Source organism: Xyrauchen texanus, chromosome 40 (assembly GCF_025860055.1).
Source record: "Xyrauchen texanus isolate HMW12.3.18 chromosome 40, RBS_HiC_50CHRs, whole genome shotgun sequence".
NCBI lineage: Eukaryota > Metazoa > Chordata > Actinopteri > Cypriniformes > Catostomidae > Xyrauchen > Xyrauchen texanus.
The window spans coordinates 20,692,050-20,719,681 of NC_068315.1; the positions used below are offsets into that span (position 1 = coordinate 20,692,050).

The 27,632-nt window shown below is 36.3% G+C and overlaps 1 protein-coding gene across 1 annotated transcript; it reads right to left on the bottom strand.

The window, feature by feature from the left end:
* Window positions 1-4: 4 nt before the first annotated feature.
* cyth3a (cytohesin 3a) lies at window positions 5-27,612 on the bottom strand. Its single transcript, XM_052112267.1, has 13 exons — window positions 27,321-27,612; window positions 16,664-16,746; window positions 14,244-14,308; window positions 13,847-13,913; window positions 13,537-13,655; window positions 12,460-12,540; window positions 8,801-8,913; window positions 6,659-6,807; window positions 6,471-6,582; window positions 6,144-6,220; window positions 5,538-5,609; window positions 3,387-3,541; window positions 5-1,622 (listed from the first exon to the last, which is right to left on the bottom strand). Exons 1-13 carry the CDS (start codon window positions 27,343-27,345, stop codon window positions 1,550-1,552), a joined length of 1,191 nt encoding a protein of 396 aa, XP_051968227.1. The 5' UTR covers window positions 27,346-27,612; the 3' UTR covers window positions 5-1,549.
* Window positions 27,613-27,632: the final 20 nt, after the last annotated feature.

Below are 27,632 nucleotides of genomic sequence, written 5' to 3' on the forward strand. Positions count from 1 at the left end.
AGGTTGGGGGGGGTTAAATTATGCAAGTGTATGACAATATCTATCTCAAGGACCTTGGAGACAAACGGAAGATATGTTTGAAATGGGTTCATAGTCACAAGGTCCTGGTCAAAGACCTGCTCTCTCGACATGCCTGATTGGATGAAACCTGAAAAAGCATCATGTACTTCAGTGCAGTTCTGCCCCAGAACATCAGTCCGGGTCTGGAAAGATTACACTGGCTACTTGTTAAATCCAGAGTGGATTGCACAAGTGGCACGGAGCAAATCATGAGACCAAGGCTCTAACAGGTCCACTCAAAGCAGTCCTCCATGTACCCAGACCAAGACTCTGCACCATGGGACATTAAAACATTTTCAGCAGGGGTCTTTTATGAAATATAACAATAAACATAAAAGTTCTCCTGCACGTTTGTGTACACTGATTTCTGTTAGAATTCCCATTCATCTCAATGACACTGGTGTATGCGGCACAGGAATTCGACAGAACTCAACTGCTTTCATTCTCTTTTATGAATATGGCGTCCTTTCATCCAAAGTGGATTTCATTGCATTCAACCATGAGAAATGTTTCATTTTTACATTGCTGTAAAATCTTTACTGAAAGCTGGAAAGATGAATAAAAAGTCTTTTTATTCATGGTGTTTCAGCATAATTTCAGAAAATAAAAAATAGCCTTAGTGATTTTATTGTGTTATTTAAAAAACAAGAACAATGGGTTCATGTAACAGAATTGCAATATTACATAAATACAATGAAATACCTTAACTTATTTCAAACAACAATTAAAAAAACTTTACAAAAGGGTGCAGAGTTTGTATTATATTTGAACTTAAGAAATGAATAGTTTTTTTAATCATAATATTATTTAAGGAACTTGGAAACAAAGCATATAAATAGGATATAAAAACAATTTGTTATTTTCTGTCTTCCAATAAATGTAACCAGTCCTGCTGATTTAGATGTCTATGAGATAACATAACTGACCATAAACATTTTTAAAACTATTGATGCAATTAATATATTAAACAGCATTTTAATAGCTCTGGAAATTTTATTCAGTCTGATTCATGCCTTATGCCACATCTGTTTATATATATATATATATATATATATATAAACAGAATGTGAATGGAAATTATGTCACCAGTAGTCTGGTATTTTCTTAAATTATATATTTAATATATTCCTTCCTTGAGCCTCTTGTAATCATTGCCAGAGCTTAAAGAGTTGAGAACATCTCCATGACTAAACCTGAACATTTAGTGATTGTTGAAACAAATGTCTTGTAATGTTCCTACTGTAGGCAGTTGGAAGCACAACTCCCCATAGTCCACTGTTTTATTTTTTCTTCTTTTTACTAAAGAGTCAAATATTTTCAAAATACATATATCCCTATGTTTTTGAAAATCTAGTCATTTTCCCCTTTACTCTGAGAGCTCTTGTGTTTCCAGTTATCTCCTGCAGAGATTCTGTGTGATTAAGGGAGTTTCCATTTGAAGAGTGATCAGCAGAACCCAAGTTACGGGACTTTCAGGTTCAGATACCTCTCACTTTTTAGTGGCCACACGTCGCTTCCTTGTAGCCAGCATGTCATAGAAAGGGTCCCTGCTGATGCTTGCCCTGTAGGACAGCAAAAGTGAAAATGAACTGTAAATTCCCACTGGAAAAAAGAAAGAAAAAAAAACAGTGTACTTTTCTAGAAGAATGTTTTAGATCATTCTATACAAAACAGGTGCCTGATCTGTATTTTTCAAATACATGTAAAACTAACTGAAGCCAAATTTACTCTGTTAATGTAGACATTTTTCTAAACAAATCAACAAAAATCCAGTATCTTTATTTGATTTTGTTTTTCTTCTTTTTTTTTTTTCATCATGAGGATCTTTTTGCATGCCCCTCCACTGTATTTCCATCTTCTCCTTTCTATATTAGCAAATATACACTACCTTTCAAAAGTTTAGGGTCACTTACTCATTCTTAATTATTATTATTATTATTTTCCACATTTTTGAATAATAGTAAAGTCATCAAAACTATGGAATAACATAAATGGAACTATCCCAAAACCACTTATCCTTTATTTACAAAAAATACAATGATATATAAAATAGTAATCATTATTTTCTAGAAACAATAATCATTAAAGGAATAGTTCTCCCAAAAATGATCATTCTTTCATCATTTACTCATCTCAAACTCGTTTGATTTTCTTCCTTCCACAGAACACAAATAAAGATATTTTCATTAAGCTTTAATAAAGTATAAAAGTAATTCATAAGACTCCAGTGGTTTAATCCATGTCTTCTGAAGCGATTTAATCAGTTTTGGGTGATTTCAAGCTTGATTACACTTCCTAGTGTTGCCACAATTGCAGAGCACTGGATGGCATTAGGAAGTGTAATCAGGCTTAAAATTATGATCAAGAAGATGCAGATGTAAAGATTTATAGTGGAAAAAGAAGATTTGGCCTCATCCAAAACTGACTGGATCGAATCAGAAGACGGATTAAACCACTGGTGTCATATGGATTACATTTATGCTGCCTTTAGGTGCTTTTTGGAGCTTGAAAATGTGGCCACCATTCACTTGCATTGTATGGACAAACCAACGTTGTATCTCTATTAAAATATCTTTGTTTGTGTTTTGCGGAAGAAAGAAAGTCATACAAGTTTGAGATGACATAAGGCTGAGTAAATGATGAGACAGTTATAATTTTTGGGTGAACAATTCCTTTAAGGAATTACAGTATAGGATTCTAAAAACCTGTAAATAAAGAGTGACACTGTTCTATTATTGTTATAGTTGCATGGGACATGCTGAGGCAGCTTTTCCAGCATTTTTACTGCTTTTCACTGACCACAGAACAGACTGACACCATTCCAGTTGAGTCAGAGTGCATGTGTTAACTGAACACTTACATACCTCTATGCTGCAATACTATGGGAGATTTAGGAGTACTTCAATATGTTATTACAATATCATGGTGAGAAATGCAGTATTTCTGAAGCAAAATGATAAAGCCAAAACTATGGCCAAACAGTGAAAGATTAAGTGGTTTATGTGACCCTTTCTCTACTGATAAATGCTGATTTATACTCAAGAAATCCCATTTAACCTTGAGAGCACTTGGGTCATTCCGACTCCATTAATCTTGTCAGCCCTGTAGTGTGAGGAAGTGATTCTCAGTCGCTTTATGTGTATACACTACAGTCACGGTCTGAAATACTTGAAACACTACCACTGAGCTTTATCTTATCACCACAATGATGATCTTCCATGATAAGTTAAGTCAATGCTGCTGTGGGTGTGTGTATATGACCTAAAGCTGACACACATCGGTTAGTTGAGAGGAGAATAATGAAGGCTGACAAGATGATGCCTTACTTGATGGATTTGATCCACTCTTCCTTCTCCTCTGGCGTGGGTGCTGATATTCTGTACACCACATGATTACCTTCCACCACCTTCCCGTCTGCCTCCGTCTTGCATGCTTTAATTACCTGCCCCTTGTGACTGGGGTTGTACAGCTCAAAGCAGTTCTGAAAGGTCAAAGCATGAAATGGTCAATCTTAATTCTTTATTTTATCAGAGTGACAGTTCTCCCAAAAATGAATATTCTCTCTTTATTTACTCACCTTAATGCCATCCCATATGTGTATGACTTTCTTTTTTCTGTAGAACACAAATTAAAATTTTTAAAAGAATATCTCAGCTCTGTTGGTCCATTCAATGCAAGTGAAATGTGAAACTCTAAAAGCATATAAAGGCAGCATAAAAGTAATCCATATGAATCCAGAGGTTTAATCCATGTCTTCAGAAGAAATATGATAGGTGTGGGTGAAAAACAGATCAATATTTAAGTAATTATTTACTGTAAATCTCCACTTCCTCTTTCACATTCTTCTTCTTTTATTTTTGGCGATTCACCAGCTACTGGTTAAAAAATACTGCTTTAAGGGGCCTGGGTAGCTCAGCAAGTAAAGAAGCTGACTTCAACCCCTGAAGTCGCAAGTTCGAATCCAGGGTGTGCTGAGTGACTCCAGTCAGGTCTCCTAAGCAACAAAATTGGCCTGGTTGCTAGGTTGGGTAGAGTCATTTTGGGTTAACCTCCTCATGGTGGCTATAATGTGTGGTTCTCACTCTCGGTAGGGCACGTGGTGAGATGTGCGTGGATGCCGTGGAGAATAGCGTGAAGCCTCCACACGCGCTACATCTCCACAGAAACGCTCAACAAGCTATGTGATAAGATACGCGGATTGACGGTCTCAGACGCGGAGGCAACTGAGATTAGTACTCCACCACCCAGATTGATGCGAGTCACTACGTCACCATGAGGACTTTGAGCGCATTGGGAATTCCAAATTGTGGAGAGAAAAAAATGCTGGTTTCAAAAATCACTTAAATATTGTTCTGTTTCACACAAAACCCACTGGAGTTGCATGGATTAATTTTATGCTGCCTTTATGTGCTTTTTGGAGCTTCACTGTTCTGGACACCAGAACATCTTGGCACTGAACGGAACCTACAAACCTGAGATATTCTTAAAAAAAATTGTTTGTGTTCAGCAGAAGAAAAAATGTCATACACATCAGGGATGGCATGCGGTGAGAGAATCATTTTGGGTGAACTATCGCTTTAAGTGGTTCTCAGCTGGTTTTGCTTCATGCGATCCAACACAGTACCACAATGGTTTATCAAAGAAAAGTAAATAAAAAAAAGACTTGTATGATAGTTATTAAAAGATTAAATATGATAGTTGAAACGTCAATATCGTATATCCGGCCTCTTTTTGTGCATGAGCTTGAAAACGACATACCCAAAGTAAAACTCTTCCAGTTCTTGAACCATTGGGTCAACAAACACAAACTTGGGCTCGTTTGAAAGTAGACACTTAGACATTTGTTATTCAAGAGTAAAAATGTATAATTTTATAAACAATTTGTTTTTGCGGTCACTATTATTTAAAAATACTTTTTTATTTTTAAATATTCAAGACTATGCGCAGTGCCCCAAAACACATCTGATACAAAGCCACATGTCTGATGAAGGCCTGACACAATTTTGAAGTTGATATGATCAAAACTCTTTGTTCCATAATGATTTATGTAAGTATACTTCCAAGAACAGGTCACTTGGAGGCGCCAATACTAGTAGTAACTACGTAAACCAAATGTTGAAAGTGGTTCAAAACACATTTGTTTATATTTCAATGTAAAAAAAATACCACACAAACCAAAATATACATGAAGATATAATTTTTGTATTATTTGGGAATATATTATAATGCATTCCATATATATTTATGCATTTTATAGGTGAAAATCTTATTATTGTAACTTTACGATTGTCAAAATCGCTATAAAATATCACATTTGAGACCCAGATCTTTCAAATAATATATTGGATGTCAATATTAGTTTACAATTTCACAGTTTAAACATGCATTAAACATCAATTAAATGTAAATAAATATGCTAGTGGGTCATTTTTTTTAACCACCCGTCATTAAGAGGTTAAGCTGTAAGAGGAACTCACTGGTTTCCTTGGTTCGTCCACCTCTCGTATACTAAGATTCTCCAGTGGAATGATCCCCCGTGGCTCCTTGTCCTGTGAACACATAAGTGATAGTCCCTTAATCCCCATTTAAAGCTTGGTTTATTTGTTTATTAAAGCAATTAGTTCAAGGAATTTATATGCAATATGTTTCCCCAAATGTGAGGTGGAGGATGGGGACTTAAAAAATCACAATTAAAAAAGTGAGGGAACTGACTGAGTGCACATTAAGCAACAGCTGTCTGTCCCTTGGTCTAAATCTGGCACAGAACCTGGGGGAAAAAATTCACTATTTCCTTCCACTTTGCTGATGTGTTGACATAGCAGGGAGATGATTGTCTTGGTCATTTTGTTCTTTGGTCTGGTCTGGATTTAGACTAGCCACATGTTCAGTTCTAAACCCCAGATGTTGCTCTTACTATCTGAACAAACCACTTTTATCTCTCTCTGACTTTTTATCTTTGTCATGCTTACTCTTGTCCTCATCTGGTGGTTTGAACATCTATCATACTAACTTTCACAGTCATAAATCATACGATCAGGCCATTCAATTCTAAATAAAGGACACATTTGAGCAGTTCTACTTACTGTTGTGTATTCAAAGTAATACAGACAATTATCAGTCAAAATGAACCACCTTCTCTTCCAGGTCTTCACTCTTCCTCCTGCAAGTTAAAACACAAATACCTGAGTAAATAACAGTGATTATCAGTGAGGTACTGGCTAATACCAGAGTTATTAAATCCATCTATAATGATGATGATGATATATATATATATAGAGAGAGAGAGAGAGAGAGAGAGAGAGAGAGAGAGAGAGAGAGAGAGAGAGAGAGAGAGAGAGATTGACTGACAGACAGACAGATAGACAAATATTTAATAACAGACAGACCAACCAACAGACAGACAGACAAACCTAGCTTTAGCAGCCATCCCTCTCTGTCTGGATTAAAGAATGTATGAGTAAGATCATTCCCATCATCTTCAGGAATTTTGAAAGGCTCATTCTTAATGCTCTCATATAAATTCTGTTGGAGGAAAAAAATATTATGTAAATGAGAGTTCTTTTGTTACATACTTCCTCAACCACAGTGTAAGACTTACTCTGAGCAGCTCCTCAGGCAGGTCACCTCCCTCATTAATGCCCCGGTTCATTATGATAAACCTTTCCACTGTAGGCTTGTCTCTGACATTAGGGTTATGTAGGCTGGTGTTTAGCATGATGACAGAGAACGAGAGAACGTAGCATGTGTCTGTCAAGAGAGGAAACACATATCAGTTGGTCAACAATTATTTAGTATTTTTGGGTGCACTATCCCTTTAATGGAGCATGCATATTAAGATAAGATCAACATGCATCCTTTTTTCTTGTATTAATTGTCCAAAATGATTAACAGCATTGAGTATGATGCAACACTTTTTAATTCATTCCTTTTGAAATGGATGAAAGATACTCTAGTTGAGAATCTTAATGCTTTGGACTTTTGCAAAAAAAGGTTATGAATAAATAATTATTTCCCTACACCTCATCTTAGCACAGTGTCTTTAGTACATTTCTAGTGCACTGCATTTTATACTGTCTCAACAGTTTATGTGCCAATATCTACGGTGGCCCAGTAGTGCACAACACAACGAAATTCAAAAAGCAAACATAAGTTCACAACACAACGGAAACAAGCCACAACACAACGCTAAAAAGCCGCAACACAACGGAAACAAGCCACAACACAACGGAATAGCCACAACACAACGGAAATGATCCCGACCACTAGGGGGCAGCGTCGGCACTAAATGACAAAATTTTGACTGTCTGATCAGCCTCACGTTCTGTTCCTGTCAATCATACACAAGGTGTCAACCAATTATACAGCATAAGGGAGGGGCCGAGCCATCACACACTCACACACACACACACACACACACACACACACACACACACACACACAGCATCAAACTCGGAGGAGAGGAGAGGAAAAACATGTGAAAACAAAGCAAAAGCAGGAAAATGAGTCGGAAGCACAGCAGCATTTGGAACCACTTTAATGATGTGGACAATGTTAAAGCACAGTGTAGAATTTGCCAAAAAAAAATATCGCATAAAGCCGGTTCTACGCACAACCTACACCGGCATATGCGAACTGTGCACCCAACTGTGAAGCTAGCGGAGCTTCGAGAAACAGCTTTTTCTTTAATATGGGTTCTATTATGTTCAGATTGTATTTGTTTTGAATGTTGTTTCTATACATTAAAAAGTTCTAATGCAAATGCTTAATAGTATTATTTTTTCATAACAAATCAATGCATTTTTAAAGAAATTGTGAGACATTGCGAGTATGAGTTCATTTAATAATTGAATTAGAATTGTTTTCACACCTATCATAGAGAAAACATATTTTTTTTAAAGAGCGGTTTGTGAGCCAAAAGAGCCGGCTCTTTTCAGTGAGCTGAGTCAAATGAGCCGACTCACGAAAAAGAGCCAGATTGCCCATCACTAATCCAGACCGCCAGCGATAACGCATGGGAGATTGAGAGCAATTTACCACCTGTCCCCCTAGTGGTCGGGATCATTTCCGTTGTGTTGTGGCTATTTCGTTGTGTTGTGGCTATTCCGTTGTGTTGCGGCTTTTTTGCGTTGTGTTGTGGCTTGTTTCCGTTGTGTTGTGAACTTATGTTTGCTTTTTGAATTTCGTTGTGTTGTGCACTACTGGGCCACCGTAAATATCTGCACTATTTATGCCTGCAGTTATAGAGCAATTATCTCACTAAAACACAATCTCTACAAAGACTATTCACTAATCTGTCATTTAAGATCATCTCACAGAGAAGGGAGTGGGCCTAGCATGCAAACTATACAATTTTAATGCCATGTATGAGATTTCAAAGTATTTAGGTAATGAGGACTTTAAAAGGGATCATTTCTAAACAAAATTGCAAAATGTATGTCTGTTTTCAAACAGGTTTTCAAACTCTCCCCACATCTTTCATTGGCTGAACAAACAGATAGACCCTCCCCAAACTCATGACAATGATTGAGCCAATGTTGCTGTGTTGGCCTGGTCAGTATGTTCAAACAAGCAGAGGTTTGATAGCGTCACAGGGCCACATTGTTTACACTTTTCAGGGAAATCAGCCTAAGAATGGCTTACTTATAGTTGTCTCTGCATATTAAGATGGGATAGGAGGGAATATTGTAACATCAAAAACATTGTTCAGGTTGAATACAGATTAATTACTGATTAGTCTTACCTGTGGACTGAAAGACACCTGGGTTACATTGGCAATATCGAGCAGCAAATGCCTCCATCATACGATCAATCTTTTGTGCTTCACCTGGGAGTCTGAAACTCCACAAAAACTGCCTGTCAGGGCGAAATGCTTCAGATTAAATGGACATCTGATTGCCATCTGTCTCAGGAAATTAAATGAAAGTAAAGTGCTGTCCAAAAATTAAGACCGCTTCTGAAAATGCTGCTAATTTGCATATTTTTTTTCTTTTATTGCAAATTATACTATAAACATAACAAGTTGAGTGAAAAGTTGAATCAAATTAACATCCACAAGTTTTTTTTATGTCTCTCTTTTGCTTCACCCTTAACTGGCACCATCCCTTATTTGGGATGTTGTTCTGTTTTTTGTTGTTGCTTTTTTTAATGTTTATTGGACTATATTACATTCAAATCATATTTTAATCTTGATAAACCTTATATCGTTTGAAAGCACTCTAGTTTCGAATTATGCCCACTGTCATAATTATAGTAAAGCATTAATTAGTGCCAAAAGTGTGAACCAAAATATATAAATCCCAGAATGTAAACATGGATATTTATTATGAAATTGCAATGTACAGATGTACACTGCCCTGCAAAAGCAAAAGACCTTAACTCACTAGAGTGTGAAACTGAGAAAAATGACTTTAAAGTTTCTGTTTTGTCCAGACAAAAGTATTATAGGTAGGACTCCCAAAATATCACAACTAGTTGCTATACTGAAGAAATGTTTGTATGTAAAAAATCTTGAGCTCAAAATTGACCTTTGACCCTTGTTTGGCAGTTACTGTACTCTACCTTTGTATCATGTGCCAAAAATCAGGAGTCATGCAAAGGCAAAAGGCCGTAACTGACATATAATCAATATTTACTTGCTGTTCACCATACTTACATCCATTATAAGAACACCTAACCAAGGTCTAGTCATCATGGTATTTGTTTTAAATTATATAGAAGACCTTTGGTTGTTCCTATTTAGTGCTATAATGATCAGGATAGTGCGGCAACACTATCAGAGTTAACCAGTATAACAGATAAGTTACTTTGCAGTACAGTATGTACTGTATGAATAAATACAATAAATATTTTCACAATAAAGATAATTAAATTATAATTGAATACAAAGGTATATGTATTTAAATGCAAGATATAGAGTAATAATTAATTAAACATTGGACCAATACATTAGAGATTAGAGACTGCTCATTCCAAGTTTTTTACTGCGCCCAAATAAAATCTTACTGAAAGCTAATTTTTTGAGATATCAACCTAAAATTTGGAACACAACTTGTCCATAGGTATATATGACAAAGCATTCTTGAAATACAACCATTTAAGTTTGGATAGTGATAGGAGGGGTGACAGTTAAAGGGTTAAGGGTTAAGGGCCACCAAACTGCTCAAGATGCTCAGTCAACGAACTTGACTTGGATTACTACTTTTTAATTCTGAGATAATATAGACAGAGTATACCGAAAAAAAGTTGGAATTACTTTTACTATTTAGGTTAGCCTACTTTGTACGGACGTTAGCGATAGCCAGCTGTAAAATCTGACGTGAACACCTGCAAGAAGGAAATATGGCTCAAACACGTATGGATTGTTGTGGATACAGCAGATGACGTGCATTGCTATGGATTATATCTTCTATGGATTATATCGGATTGCATGGAAAGGTAGGATGCCTCTGTATTTAATATTTGGTTTTCAGCATCTGATGTGAGGCGAGTGTCAGTGTCAACGTTAGCGCTAATTTACGTGACACAGATTAAATTTAGCAAGCTCCGGGCTGTCACTGACATTGACAGATCTGAACCATCGCCCTATCACATCGCTATCACAGAGTAATAATACAGACAAGCAGTCGGCAGTCTACACTTTATTTCAAAGATGTGTCGTGTGTATGTTACGCGGTTCGGTGACAATAAAAGAGCGGTAATCTTTGACAGTATGACAAAGCCAGAGTACAATAACATCACAGCGGCACCGTAACATCTCTCGATGCCAGGCGAAACAAAGTCAGAACACCTTAAACTCAACTTCAGCGTGCCGGAACAAAGGCTAAGAGCCGTAACAACTGTTACGGCGTTCTGCTGTGGTTTCTCGTATGGTTTTGGATGTTACGTTTGACATAGCCCTTTAATTTCTCATTAAAACAATCAAATTGACTCACGATATTTATTCACATGATAAAGGAGGTCTTGAATACCCCAAAAATGACATTAACTCATTTTTGACCAAACATGATGTTACGGCGTTTTGCCTTTGTAGGGCAGTACAGTCATACAATCATCAGGCTTCCTTTGTATAACAAGAGGTTCATAACATAACATCCATCAAGAGATTTTGTCCAGAAGTACTGAGAATATAAAGAAATATCAAAATATTCTCCATGGTTGATGCTCATATTTGAAACATAACTTGATTAGACTTATGGCTTTGACTTTCTGGCATTTTTAGGGTGACCAAGCACAGCTTTTATATATATTTTTATTAAGAAAAAAATAAACCCCTAAGTATCTTCTTTCAAATACGACAAAGATTAGGTCTGTAGTACAAAGCATTCATGAATTACAAACATTTAAATCTGTGTAAATATAATTTTCTGGTAAATGGTCAAAAAGGGGGGTGCCATTTAAGGGGTTTTAAAGGGGTCATGACATGAGGAATTAAGTATCCATGATCTTCTCACATGTAAAGAGTATACAACATACTGTAAGTTTGAGAACTCAAAACTTCCCCCTCACTGCGAAAAGAGAATTTGTTGAAACCTAGCTGCCAAACGACTCATTGTCTACTTCCTCCACATTGTGATGTCGCACTGTGGTAGACATTTGCATCTGACAGCCTCCACAACAACACAACAGCACCTACTTTACCTTTTCACTTCAGTAGCCCCACTCAGTGGCAGTGAACAATGAGATGGCAAGAAGAGAGCAGGTCAGTCAAGAGCAGAGAGTCAGTCATAACATTGGGAGTTTACTTTCAAGTCTTAAAGGAGAAGCAGCACCAAAACTGAGTGTTTCCGGCAGAAGGTCGGAATGATGGGGGAAAATTATCATGTTTTACATATTTTTTTAGTTTTGTTTAGTTTTATTTTGTGCAAAAAACTTTACTAATATTATAAGGAACATTTGAAAATAATAAAGAAAGGCATGTCATGACCACTTGAATTTTTTGCACAAAACCTGAACCATATTATCCAGCATGATTTATGAATGTTCCAAAGAGCATCTTGTGTGCAATCTTTGTACAATTAAACAACATGATTTATGTCATAACTAACACCATTGATTATTTGATTAATGGCCTAGAAATAGTGCAGCATCTCAAATATTTCTAAATCATATTTCTAAACATTCTTATGCATTTTTGTTCATTTTGGAGTTTGAAAATTTGGTCACCATTCACTTGCATTGTATGGACAAACAAACATCTTATCTCCATTAAAATACTGTTGTTTGTGTTCAGCGGACAAAAGAAAGTCATACGTGTTCGAAATGACATAAGGGTGAGTAAATGATGAGACAACTATCATAATAAAGTTATCAAGTTTTGAATAAAATAATAACTTTCTTAAGTTATTAATTGACAAATATTACTGGATGATAAGTGGATGATGGAGGAAATGACTGTCTCACCTCAAAGCTTGCACCAAATTGAGGTCAGCAAACTCATCAAGCTCCACAAAAGCCTGCAATACCTTAATGTTGAAGTCGTCCCTGAAAATGAGGAATTTTAATCCATAATCCGTAAAGTTTTCAACTCATTTATTTTCAGCTCCATCTCCAGACATGCATGTAATCATTTTATAACTATGGTTAATTAAAAATACAGTGGCTTCTTCATTGATGTGATAAAAAAACTTTGGATTGTATATAACACTGTTAAAATAAGTCTGCTCATGATTCAGACCAGTTAAAAACACACCTACTCAAGGACATTTATATATGTCTAAGTTTGTTTATTTGGCTTTATAAGTCACCATTTGAACACATCCAATTCAAGGGTCTTAAACAGGCAGCAATTGAAACATAAAGAGTAATGAACCGGTTCACCACACAGCATATGCTTGATTACGCATGCTGAGATTGGGCCAAGTCTCTACGCTCCTCTAATCAGAATCACAATAATTACTGGTTCCAGCTTCACTCGTAAATACAATTAGCAGTAATTGCTATGTATAGTTCATGCACCACACTTTCTAGTAGCAAAGGACAAGAATTACTCTTGTATAACTGAGCTGCAGGATAGTGCATATCCAAGACAGCCTTGCAACTGTTATCAAATTGGACAGGATGCCTGCGTAGACAAGGCTATTTTTATATCCAACAGCTATTACCCTGTATGTCAAGTCTTTTTTTATAGCATGCACAAGTCATCTCATTTTGAATGCCTGGTCCAGCTGTCCAGATGCTAGATAATTCTTCCTCAGCCACAGAATTGATATGAACTGTTGTAGTATTGGGTGGTTGTTTCCGAGCAATAATGTTTTATAGCTAATCAGATGCGTTGGTAAGGATGAGATAAGACACTACATGCTGTCTGGGTGATGTGCTCAATATTGTTTTAGACAAATACCTGGTGGACACTTCCATCTGTTACAAATAGGGAGGTAATTTCCTGAGAGAATAGGATCTTTTTTATGGAAAAGCTTTGTCTAATAAACACATATTTTTCATAAAGACTGATCTCGCTATGTGTGAGATGTGACTTACCTTTCTCCTAAATAGTCACCTATGACAGTTTTGTTTAAGCCCTCGCCTTTATAGAGGAACTGAGCGATGTCCTCAGGTGTGTGTTGCAGAAGATCATTCTCCAAAAGAAATTGAATTCCCTGCAAGCATGTTTGAGATGTTAACCAGTCACCGCTTCTTGATGTTTGCTCAAGCTCAAACTAATACATGACTGTGAACAACATTTAATCACAGCCTATGTGATAGAGGGATTGTCAGTTTGACTGGTAACTGGTAAGGTAAATAAAAAAATGGCAAGCATTTTCGTAAAGGAGTGATACAGAGAACTCACCTTTTTAGGATCCATATTGAATTTCTTTCTTCCAGCAGCAATCTGCTTGTTCCTCTGAGTGCTTTTACTGTAATGTAACAATGTAACAACAATAAAATGCAATAAAAAAAGATTAAAGGGACAGTTATACTCTCATGTTTTTCTATAGCTTTATGACTTTTGTTTCTTCCATGAAACACAAAAGGAGATGTTAGGCAGAATGTTAGTCTCAGTCACCATTCACTTTCATTGCACCCAGTCACCCAATCGATATTGGTTTGGAAAACCATGAGGGTGAGGAAATTATAATATAATTTTTATTTTTGGTTCTCAAGTTTTTCTTTCAAACTAAAATTGTTATCTGTAAAAGCAAGGAACTGGGTCGACTGGGGCAAGAAATTAGTGTAATAATACTTACGTCTCTCTGACACACGTTAAATGCTCAATCTCTGTCATTACTTCAGAGATCTCAAACTTTAATCGCTGCAACAACAAAAAAAAAAAGAAAAAAAAAGGTTACAAAGTCGTACTCTGCTTCTAAAGTTACATTTTTTTTTATAACATTTCTTATTAAAATTTCTTATTTCAAATGAATCTCCTTATTAAGATTCTACGTTCTACACCACATGAGATTCAACACACTCTTATGATGGTGGTGATGTTAAAGTTCACCAAAAAATTACAATTCTCTCATCATTTATTTACCCTCATGCCGTCCCAGATGTGTATGACTTTCTTTCTTCTGCAGAGCACAAATTAGATTTTTAGAATAATATTTCAGCTCTGTAGGTCCATACATTGCAAGTGAATGGGTGTCAAAATTTTGACATTCCAAAAAGCACATGAAGGCATCATAAAAATAATCCATCCGACTCCAGTGTTTTAATCCATATTTTAAGAAGTGATATGATGTGGGTGAGAAACAGATCAAAATTTAATTTAACTTGAAATTTTCAGTAATTCAACTTAAAAGGTGAAACTAATATATTATATAGACTCATTACAAGCAAAGTAAGATATTTCAAGCCTTTATTTGATATAATTTTGATGATTATGGCTTACAGCTTATGAAAACCCCAAATTCAGAATCTCAGAAAATTAGAATATTGTGAAAAGGTTCAGTATTGTAGGCTCAAAGTGTCACACTCTAATCAGCTAAACACCTGCAAAGGGTTCCTGAGCCTTTAAATGGTCTCTCAGTCTGGTTCAGTTGAATTCACAATCATGGGGAAGACTGCTGACCTGACAGTTGTGCAGAAAACCATCATTGACACCCTCCACAAGGAGGGAAAGCCTCAAAAGGTAATTGCAAAAGAAGTTGGATGTTCTCAAAGTGCTGTATCAAAGCACATTAATAGAAAGTTAAGTGGAAGGGAAAAGTGTGGAAGAAAAAGGTGCACAAGCAGCAGGGATGGCCGTAGCCTGGAGAGGATTGTCAGGAAAAGGCCATTCAAATGTGTGGGGGAGCTTCACAAGGAGTGGACTGAGGCTGGAGTTACTGCATCAAGAGCCACCACACACAGATGGGTCCTGGACATGGGCTTCAAATGTCAAACGTCTTACCTGGGCTAAAGAAAAAAAGAACTGGTCTGTTGCTCAGTGGTCCAATGTCCTCTTTTCTGATGAGAGCAAATTTTGCATCTCATTTGGAAACCAAGGTCCCAGAGTCTGGAGGAAGAATGGAGAGGCACACAATCCAAGATCCTTGAAGTCCAGTGTGAAGTTTCCACAGTCTGTGTTGGTTTGGGGAGCCATGTCATCGGCTGGTGTTGGTCCACTGTGCTTTATTAAGTCCAGAGTCAACGCAGCCGTCTTCCGGGACATTTTAGAGCACTTCATACTTCCTTCAGCAGACAAGCTTTATGGAGATGCTGACTTCATTTTCCAGCAGGACTTGGCACCTGCCCACACTGCCAAAAGTACCAAAACCTGGTTCAATGACCATGGTATTACTGTGCTTGATTGGCCAGCAAACTCGCCTGACCTGAACCCCATAGAGAATCTATGGGGCATTGCTAAGAGAAAGATGAGAGACATGAGACCAAACAATGCAGAAGAGCTGAAGGCCGCTATTGAAGCATCTTGGTCTTCCATAACACCTCAGCAGTGCCACAGGCTGATAGCATCCATGCCACTCCGCATTGAGGCAGTAATTAATGCAAAAGGGGCCCAAACCAAGTACTGAGTACATATGCATGATTATACTTTTCAGAGGGCCGACATTTCTGTATTTAAAATCCTTTTTTTATTGATTTCATGTAATATTCTAATTTTCTGAGATTCTGAATTTGGGGTTTTCATAAGCTGTAAGCCATAATCATAAAAATTATATCAAATAAAGGCTTGAAATTTCTTACTTTGCTTGTAATGAGTCTATATAATATATTAGTTTCACCTTTTAAGTTGAATTACTGAAATTAATGAACTTTTGCACGATATTCTAATTTTTCGAGTTTCACCTGTATCTGTTTCTCACCAACATCTATCATATCGCTTCTGAAGATATTGATTTAACCACTGGAGTCATATTAATTACTTTTATGCTGACTTATGTGATTTTTGGAGCTTCAAAATGTTGACACCCATTCACTTGCATTGTATGGACCAAATGTTTCTAAAAATGATCATTTCAGTTCAGCAGATGAAAGAAAGTCATACACATCTGGGATGGCATGAGGGTAAATGAGGCGAGAATATTCATATTTGGGTGAACTATTCCTTTAAATGTCTTTGTCTATTCCTTTTAATTCCTTTAAATATTATGTATATATATATATATATATGAGATATTTTCATGACTTTAAACAAAAAGATGAAGATTTCACTAACACCACATACCTCAATGTCATCTAGAAGTTCCTTTTTTCTGCGTCTAATGTTTGACAGTTCATCTCTCTCTTCAAGTGAAAGATCTTCAGGCACTGTTAAGAGCAAAATGTGATGTTATTTAGGAGATTATGCTAAATAAATTGCTTCATCTAATAATAATAAGCAGCTTTTCCTTGACCTTAAAATCCCAAAGCTCTGTGATTGTGCATTTTCAGAGAACAATTAATATTAATTATTCTAGCCTTGGCATCCCAAAATATATTTTATTAACAATGAAAAAGCCTTTTGTGCTGGAAAAACTGATATTGAAGAATTTCACAAAAAGCATTTATCTTCTTCAGGTCTCCTATAGTACTACTCTAAATGGTCAAGGCCCAACTATTCTAAACTTACATGATGAAAGTCATCCAACATTTAAATAAAAGAATAAAGATTAACAGTGCTTACTAAAACAGAGAGTTGCAGTCAAGAACACTAAAAACCTTTCCTCTTTGTATCGAGCATCATATCCTCCTTTGTGTGTTACATAATTCATTTGTGGAGGTTTAAGATTGCTTCAAATGCTTAATTAAGCCACAAAGGACCTTCTTTATAAGGCCTTTAACTCCCAGCTGACTGTATCCGACTGCAACAATTTTAATACACTTTCACAAGTAGGAGATACTTTTGGATGGGGACTTATGGCTCAGTCCTTGTAAGTTTGGGCAATATGAGCACATTATGTAATAATACTTCAGGCACAGCAGATTAGACAAGAGACGGGTTAATAAGAGGGACAGGAGGGAGTTTCCTGTGGTTGTCTGGTACTGCCTCATGACAATGGAGGGGAAGTTGAGAATGAGTGCATGAATCACAGTTCAACTTTAACAATAACATTATGGGGCTGATTTATCGCAGTCACACAGAGCTTTTAAATTCAGACTATTTTTTCATTATTTTAATATATTATAAAGGCCACACTCAATCTTAAAGTGGAACTATTTGTTCATTACACAACAGGGTCGAGATTTGGTCAACTGTGAATACTATAAAATAACTTTGAGTACATTTTTTATATTACATCTAGAATCCAGATAAGCACCACTGTGCCTCTTACTTGCCTATGGAGATGGCAATGAATACAACAGAAGAAGAGTACATCTTCATGAACTTAGCTAAGGTTTTCAGATTTTGAAGAAAGAAATATAGTTATCCATATGGACATACATTACACTACAGGTCAAACTAAAGACAACATGGGCTTACTATAAAGTGACCTAACTGTGCTACTGGGCTAACTGTGTGATGTGATCTCATTAGTATTTGTAAGTATTCGGACGTAAACTGTGATTCTAGCACACACACATTATTTTTTTATTTTTTTGCAATGAACAATTTTGCCAATTTCCAATGACAAATCCAATAAACATAACAGGAAACATGGAATCACATTACATACAGTAAACCTAAACCCTTCCCTCCAAAGATTCCCACCCTCCACCCAACCCAAACACACACACACCCCAGTGGCCTGACATCAAACCAATAATGACACACAAAATAAACAATAAATCAAAAGACAGAATTCAGAAAAAGAATTAAGAAAAAACAATAAGAATGCACACACACATTCAATATTACCCATCTCCCTCCACGTCTCCCCCTGAGAGCCCTCCACAAAATCCAAATACCTACCCCATTTTTTTTATTAAAGGATCCCGTGTTGCCCAACCTTCTACAAACCATCCCCTCAAAAGCTGCCACACTGGCCAACTCCGCGCAACACCCCAGCTGATTTCCATCTCCTAAGGATGACTTGCCTTCCAATCATGACACCAGCCAGGACCCAACTCTTCATGAACACATCTCCTACATCAATGACCATCCCATCACCTAGAACACTGAACCTGGGGCAAATTGAAACCTGAGCAACCAAGACCTCACAAATAAAATTCTGCACCCTCAGCCAAAAATCTTGAATCTTTACACACCCCCAAAAAACATGGGTTATGTCCCCATCTTCTGACTGGCATTACCAGCAGGTGGGTGTGTCTTTGAGACCAAGTCTATACAATCTAGTGGGGGACCAATAGAATCGATGTTAAATATAAAATTGCATCAGACGCACCCTTGTATTTCTATATGTAGACTTGAAGTTTTTTAGAATCCTAGCCCACACTCCCTCCTCCAATACCAAATGTAAGTCTTTCTACCAAACTCACTTAAGAGAAGTTAAAGCTCCATCACCCAGACTCTGATTTAGCAGGGAGTAATACACTGATGCCTCATGACCTTTTCCTAAGGCAGTAATCACCACTTCCAGAGTATCTGCCATACTTTGCAATGGCAAAATAGGGGCAAGAACATCCTGTTCAATACAGAACCAGGAAGGGGCTCTTTCAGGTGGAAGCGACCAGTGAGCCAAATGCCTGAGACCGAATGCATAATAATAAAACAAAATCTTGGGTAGGCCTAGCCCACCTTTGTCAATCTGCCTTTGTAATTTGTTGAAATGTAAACTGGGACGTTTATCATTCCAAATGAGGAACGTCACTATGCTATCAAATTGCTTGAAATAAGAGAGGGGAACATCTATAGGGAGTGACTGTAGCAGGTAGTTGAATTTTGGAAAACAGTTAATTTTAATAGTATTAACCTTCCCAATCATCAATAAATGTAATGAAGCCCACCTGTCCACATCGCTCAAAAACCTTTTAATTAAAGGGTCAAAATTAACTCTAATAAAACTAACCTGAACTATATGTATAAGAGATGTCATAACTTTACTGAATCGGTTAGCCAAAATATTTGACAATATTTTTACATCTAGGCTGGATCAGGGAAATAGGACGGTAACTTTTACACTAGCTTGGATCTTTGTCCTTTTTAAGAATCAGACCGATACAGGCTTGTGTCATGGTTGGCAGAAGCTTTCCATTCTTTAATGTTTCCATATAAACTTCTAACAAAGTGGAGCCAGTTCTGTGTTCATAAATTTAAATGGTTGATTTTATTGTATTAAAATGAAACATTTTAAATGCTGTCAATTCGTTTATATTGTATGTTTCAGTTTCTATCCAAACAAACAAAATTGTACATGTTCACTACATATAAATACCAATGAATATAAATGAGATCAAAACCTAATGTTGAAGCAATACTACTACACTCAAAAAATAATAATTTTAAGATTTATGCATTTAAATTTTATAACAAATTTGAATTGAGTAATCTTTCACTAAATCAAATAAAAATAATATTGTAACGTTTATTCATTAATTTTGTACAAAATTACACAAGTGATTTTGATGGAAGTTTCTTATGAAATTGAAATATGTAAACCTTAAATATATGCTAATATATATATATATATATTCTTTTCTTGTTTTAGTGTAAGGCTGAAATATCTGCCATTTACGAAAACAAGAAATGACAAAAATGAAAAGATCTGTTGCAGGTGATGACCTCACCACTTTGCACCTTGTCTATTGGGAAAAGCAGGAGTGTTGAGACTGAGTATGCAAACTGTCAATTTGAAAGCTTCATTCCATCAGCATGAGTGACATTTCATTTGGAAACCATTACATCTGCTTGTGAAAGAGTATACCCTGCTGACTCTAAATTCAGGGTGGCCTAAATAAGACATGTTATTGAGGTCACATATGCGATTTTAAAAAGTATGAGGAGGTTACATTTTATTTCTACAAATGTTGATGATAAGGGGTGTGAACGTGCATATTATGTGCATCCTGCACCCTAACACTTTAATCTATGCACTGGCCTCAATCCCTCTTAACTGTATCTCATCCACATTCTCAATAGCTGCACAGGCTGCCAGCTGCTCTTAATCCTCATGTTTTCCCATTGATATTAACCATAAACTTATCCCAGGGACCACAGCACAGAAATTGTGCTGCCAACATAACCTTTTAAAAACTAATATAATGGCATAAGAAATCTGTGGATTTTAATTATTGTATGTCATGCATTTTCAGTGCTGAGCTAATGCATCTGTCAGTCGTGGTAATGAATATGTTCCTGTAATGTAGATGATGAAATATTAAGAGATCCATGCAATAATACTTAAAGGGAAAATATTTTATGCTAAAAGATTATATATTTTTTATTGGTGAAGGTCCTCCTGAGAGTTTCTTATGTGGCTCAACACTTTTCATCAAGGGTACACAGACTACATTTGACAGAATAAGGAAATACACCCTTATATCTTGTAAACCAGTGAAAAAGACGGAAAGGTCAGAGAGCTTATTCCTGTCCAAAAGAGAAAATATTGTTCCTGCTTCCTGATCAGTGTGTGGTTTTCTTTATCCTCTTTAGATTCCAACAGAATGTGTTTATTTATCAAACAACATATCAGCAAAGAAACACTGGGGATTTTCTGTAACACTCTGACAGAGGCTTTTTTCTTTTTTTATATACACAGATTGCTCTATATTCTCAGTTTTGGAGTGAGGCTTAATCAGATGACGTCATCAGTTTAATAGTATACAACCAACAAATTTGGACCTCCATTTTAAGTTGCACTAGTACAAATAAAAAATATTTTCATGCATTGTTCATCTTTGTAAAAAGACTAAAGTTATGCCAATACATTTGTTTCATTTTTAGAAGAACATAAACATGGAGGTAGTGAAAATAGACTCTCTTGATATTGGTATTGTCTGACAATGAAAAAAAGTGGTAACCTAAATTTGTTTCCTTATTACTACGTGACTGCTGATTGATGGTGGAAATTAATTTGTCAGGTTTATTTGGTCAAAATAATATTTTTTAAATATTTAATAAAACCTGTTCATTTCACAGTCCTTTGACATTTTTTAGGATCCCTGATAAAAATTATTTTTTTTTAACAGTAAACGGTAAGATGTCAAAATAGCTCTGACATTAGCTATTCTTTTGTTTTAAGTTGTTAATAAAGTTGTTTATTTCAGCTGTTTATTCAGCTGTAATAGCTAAATTATGACCAAAATCAGGTCTCTAAGACCATGATCTTTCCTGTGACATACGGATTGAGAGAAAACAGAGAGTGAACACTGCAGTACTTTTAAGACTACACGTAAACCAAATAATTTTGAAGCCATTTTCCTCCATTTCAGTGTTGACTTACTTAAAGCACTTTGCATTTGTAGGGCAGTATACCCCGGTGACCAAATCTATCACACTACCGCACATGTGATGTCTTATGTAATAATTGTATCCAAATCTCTTTCAATTACCTTTCCAGTGTTTAGAAAACCTGCAAAGGATGAAGCAGTAATGCCTAAGAATGCAAGCCTGCTGAAGCCTGCATTCCTGGCATAAAAGAGACGGTGCTCAGGGACGGTCCTGACTCAGTGGGTGGAAAAATGGACAAGGATCCTTTGTACTAGCCACTGTTTGTTTTTAAATGTCCTGCTGGGACAAAAGGTTTTGACAAATCCCATCAAATAGTTATTTAGTTTTTTCTATTTTCCCCTTTCTCCTTTTTGTTTCAAAAATACTTGTGTTCCATGACAGTATTTCATCATTTGCTCATTCCACAAATGGTTTAACTGTTGCAATAGCAAATAAAACATCTTGGAAGCCCCTCCAGACTCTCTAAAAATCAATTCCATATGCGGCACTAACAGCACAACAAATACATTGAATGTTTTAAGTTCTTTCTGGAACTAGATCCTTTGACAATAAGGCCACTTAGGCATGCATGATAAAGTAGTCAAAATCATAAAAAAATATTATATTAAGTATCTCTTAACCATTGCCAAATATAAAGCTTTTTTCCAAACTGCACACTTCTACACCATCAAAAAGCTCATAGATAACATCTAGTTTTCCACAACTCATGTTTTCTGGAGTTATTATTTTTGTTTTTTAATGTTTCGTCAGCAGAACGATCCAAAAAGACTATATCCTCATAGCCTCGTTGTTATTCCAGTCAAAAGTCAAAAATGGCGGTGCTGTAAGTTCTACTGTAAATAATTAAGAATTAGAGTAACTTCAGTGAAGAGAGCACCTTATAAATGTGAGTTGAATGCTTTACCATCACACCACTTTGTTTGAATATGTTCAATATTTGAGATATAAGTGTTGGATTGTGTTTGGCTAACATGCTAAAGCTATTGTCGTCACGTCAGCTGTTAAATGGCTAATGCTTCCATGTAGTAGAAAACCATTACGCGTTCCATTTGGGATGATACTACACTTTGAAAATTCATACACTACATGGCTGAGTGCATAGTGTATTGTGTAAATGCATAGTGCGTCATTTGGGATACAGTTTTTTCTAGAAAAAGACCTTAAGAAGTTTTTGCATTGTAACAATTTGCATTGTGAGAACTGACATTTTTAGGAAACTTATTATGACTATACATTTGAAACAATGAGAGCAGGGTGGCTGATATGCTGCTACAATACTGATATAGCACACAATTTAATATAGTAAATAACAAACATAAAATTGCAAAAAAAAAATAATAATAATAAACTCTTATTTAGCATTATATTTACACAATTTCACACAAAACTAAAAAAAATTATATTGTATTTGAAACAGTAGATAGCAGTTTCTTCTGATTTCTGTTTAGTCATCAAATTATAATTTTTTTTGCACATGAATAAATTGTTAATATATTAGGAACCATGGATGGCATGTCCACGTTAGCAAATGCATTTGATCAAAAAATACCAAATCAAACTAATTGTACATACAGTGAATAGTGAGTAATTAATTTACTTAGTTATAGCACACATGAAGCACTTTTACTTTGGGCTGCATCCAAAACCGTAGGCAGCTGACTTGCTATCTTGCTGCCTAATCAGTTAATTGCTTAACTGACAGCTGTTTTGAATGAATGGATCTCTTAAAGGAGACCTATTATAGCCTTTTTACAAGATGAAATTTAAGTCTCAGGTGTCCCCAGAATGTGTCTGTGAAGATTCAGCTCAAAATCCCCCATGGATCATTTATTATACCATGTTGTAAATGCCTCTTTTTGGGTGGAATCAAAAACACGCTGATTTCATGTGTCTCTTTAAATGCAAATGAGCTGCTGCTCCCCGCCCCCTTTCCGGACGAGGGTTGTGACTTTACAGCTCATACTTTTCTGTATATCGCGGTGGCATTTTGTGGTCCATTCTGCATAACGTGGCAGCTCATTTTAGCTTATCACGGCCCATTCGGCCCATTTCGCGGCTGACCCACAGGCCCGGTCGGTTCTCCCAATGGACGGTCCGCCCCTGATCGGCCACAAAATGCATCGGCCCACTGGGAAAATGTCCGGTATGCCAGATTACCAGTCCAGCCCTGGCCATATATGTATGAATATATATATGTGTGTGTGTGTGTGTGTGTGTGTGTGTGTGTGTGTGTGTGTGTGTGTGTGTGTGTGTTTGTATTTGTATATCTGGTCTCCATGAAAACAATCAGAGACAATGGTAACTTTAGCTGCATTAGCAGTGGAATCACATTTGCAAACATTCACAAAATATAAAGTGCGATACTTGCATCTTCAGGATATAAAGCTGGAACACGAACAGTTGTTACTGATCCATACTTGAGAATCAAATTTTTGGAAAATCCTGCTTTACACCGGGCTGCATTCACAAAGCAGCCTGGTGTAAAATGATTTGCACAAACATATAGACATTTTTGTATGTTTTGGGGCACGTTTCCTTCAAAATCTGATGCCAGGAGAGTCTCAGTCGTTTCACATGCAAGCAGGCTATTTTCAGCACCCTCAAGAAAAAAATCGGCCGATGTGATAATTAAAATAGTCAGAATATAGGTGATATATCGGTCAACCACTAGTCCTAATAGTATGAAAAACATAATTTATTATTCTTTCTATTGATTTGTGGGGTGAAATGTGACCTGGACATTCATCCATTCATGATGTCTCAGTCAGCTCTATCAATAATCATAAATTACATTTATACAGCAGTAAAAGAACATACTGCACTGTTTTTGCTATAATAACCCGCCGGACATTGTCTTGACCAGACTGCTTTGCCAGAGGCATAGTGTCCTTCAGATCTCTGCTGGAGCAATAACACCATTGATGAGGTTTTGACCACTGTCTGTGTCATTCCTGGTGCCAGACGGCACTTCCGGAGAGGTTGGAACAGACACCAGTGGCATCAGACGCAGACAATGTTAATGAGTGCCAGGCCTCACTTCTGTATCTCTGAGAAAAGCCCTGCTCTTTGATTGGTCTGTAGCTCAGGACAAAGCAATGATAAAAATTTAGCAAATTTGATACTAATAACGATACAGTCTATTAAGAGGTCTATTTGACGTCCTAGTGGTCTGTCTTTTTACTCAATCAGCCACAGAAAAAGGAGGGAAAATGTTTTTCCATTTGTTTTTCCCATGGTAAGATAAGACAAACTATAGCAGCTGAGTCCAATGCTTTGAAGTTCCCATGATAATGATACCAGAGGAACTGGAAAGACCTTTTGAGCTTAATGGTACCTCTACATCTCTTTACTTGCTTGTCCTTGAAGATATTTACAATTGGTCTAGGTCAGATAAAGTGATTATGGTTGTAATGCAACAAAGCAATGAATTCAGCTGCTTAAAGGTGCCTGAGTCATCTGGCTTTTTGGTCTGGTTTCTGCTTTTTACACTGATATTCCACTCTGGCAGAGCAATAAAGTCCACTATTTAAATCACTATCACTATCTCTATAGTATATTTAGATGATCCGATACATAGTAACTAGATGCTGAATTACTGCAGAACTATCTAAGTCAAGCCTAATGGTGTTTGTCCACAACCAATCTGCCTTGTACACAATGTGTTATAACAAATTTTGAGAACTTTCCACTATGGTCAACAACACCAAAAAACAGATGGCTTTTTATTGCCACTCAATCAGTTTAATTTAACCACCAAGTTTAGGTACATCATAAATTAAACCCCAAAAATGTTTCATCATTTACTCACCCTCAAGCCATCTCAGATGTTTATAATTTTCAACAAAGATTTCAAAAAGAATATCTCAGCTCTGTTGGTCCATTCAATGCAAGTGAATGGTTTCCAGAACTTTGAAGCTCAAAAAAGCACATAAAAACATGCATAAAAGTAATCCATAAGACTCCAGATGGTAAATCCATGTCTTCAGAAGTGATAAGTGTGGGTGAGAAAAAGATAAATATTTAAGTACTTTTTTCTTTCGATAAATCTCCACTTTCACTTTTACTTACTTTCTTCTCTTTTTGTTTTTGATGATTCACATTCTTTGTGTATATCACCACCTACTGGGCAGGAAGAAGAAATATGTATCTGTTTCTCACCCACACATATCATATAAATTCTGAAGACATGGATTTACCCACTTTTATGCTGCCTTTATGTGCTTTTTGGGGATTTAAAGTTCTGGTCACCATTCACTTGCATTGTATGGACCTTAAGAGCTGAGATATTCTTCTAAAAATCTTAATTTGTGTTCAGCAGAATAAAGAAAGTCATACACATCTGGGATGGTATGAGGGTGAGTAAATGATGAAATAATTTTTATTTTTGGATGAACTGTTCCTTTAATGGTATCAAGTTCAGAATATAAACCAAACACATTTCTCACAGTCCCTTATAAAAATGTACACTGGTGACAAAGTATGCACCAAAATACCATAGTTACAAGAGTTATTGATCTTATTCTAAAATCAGAATATTCTTCAAACAGCTACTTTAGTTAGCTTAGTTTAGTTAGTTATCAAGTTGGTCTCTTAGCCTAACCACCTAAAAAGTGCCAAAAACCCCTGTAATGCCAACTGACCTGTCAGACCAGACTAGTCAACCATGCTAACCAGCCAACCAGCAGTGGTTTAAAATCCCATAATCTATTTTATCATTTTTTTTAAATGTCGATACTAATGGCTAACGCCAAGTTACTATACTTGTGTTGTAATAGCTAGCAATAACTGTAGTTGCTAAGGTATTCGTGGCATTTGGTGGAGACATGTTTACTTTTTTTTGTTGTTTTTTTTTTTTTTGTAAATGATAAAAGATGATGAGTTTACATTATGGATCTTACTGAACCTTTGCTGTTCTAAAAAGCAACTCTAAAATTACTATAAGCATTTTCTAATTAATAAATTGGTAAATTATACAATCCTCTATAAAAACACGAGCACTTGAGTTATTAAATCCCTCTTGATTTTTCTTGGCACCACCACTGTACTCATAAACATTTTGCGAGCTACTTCAAAGGATCTCCACATCAAACAAACAGGCGACCTACACTGCCACACGGGCGGTTCAGTGATCTGGGTCCAAATACTTATTAAAACACAATAACAACACTGTCAAACAAGAATACTGTATAGCATTTCCCAAATCTTCATGTAATAAAATGAAACACTTTCCATGAAAATAAACAAGTTATTCTGCAAATAAAGAAAAATGTCTGATCCAACCATTGATAATAGTGTAAAAAGTATTGGAAGTAGTCTGACAAGTGTTAACCCCTTATTTCTCTTACACACACATAACATTTAGTTCTGATGATTGATTAAAAATCATTCACGGCGTCTGTGTCTCGAAACCCAGTGAGCTACATTCCTAGACTGCATTTTTAGGCATCGTATTGCGCCTATGATGCTCAGCAATGGTTTCTAGATAGGCAGCACACTATTATTCGAGACACCGCCAGAGACTGACAGCTGCTTGCGAATAAAACAGAAAATTTACCTCGATTATCTTCATCCATGTTCATGCTTTTAAGAGACGTAGTGTAAATATATTCCTATAGTGAAAGCTTATTTACAAATGAAAATATAACGTTGGTTTGTAACACAAAATTAAATCACGAAATCTACAATAAAGACTGCCGATCATCGTAACCTAGTGTGTGTGCTGTTCTACATGCCATTCGTTTAATCCACAGATTGCTGCATAGATGGATATAAATCCTGGTGAAAAGAAATGAAGATGCCGACTGCTCTCATTCGCCTTCATCCACAGAGAGGACTCGTGAAGAGAAACCGCTACATTCAGCCAACG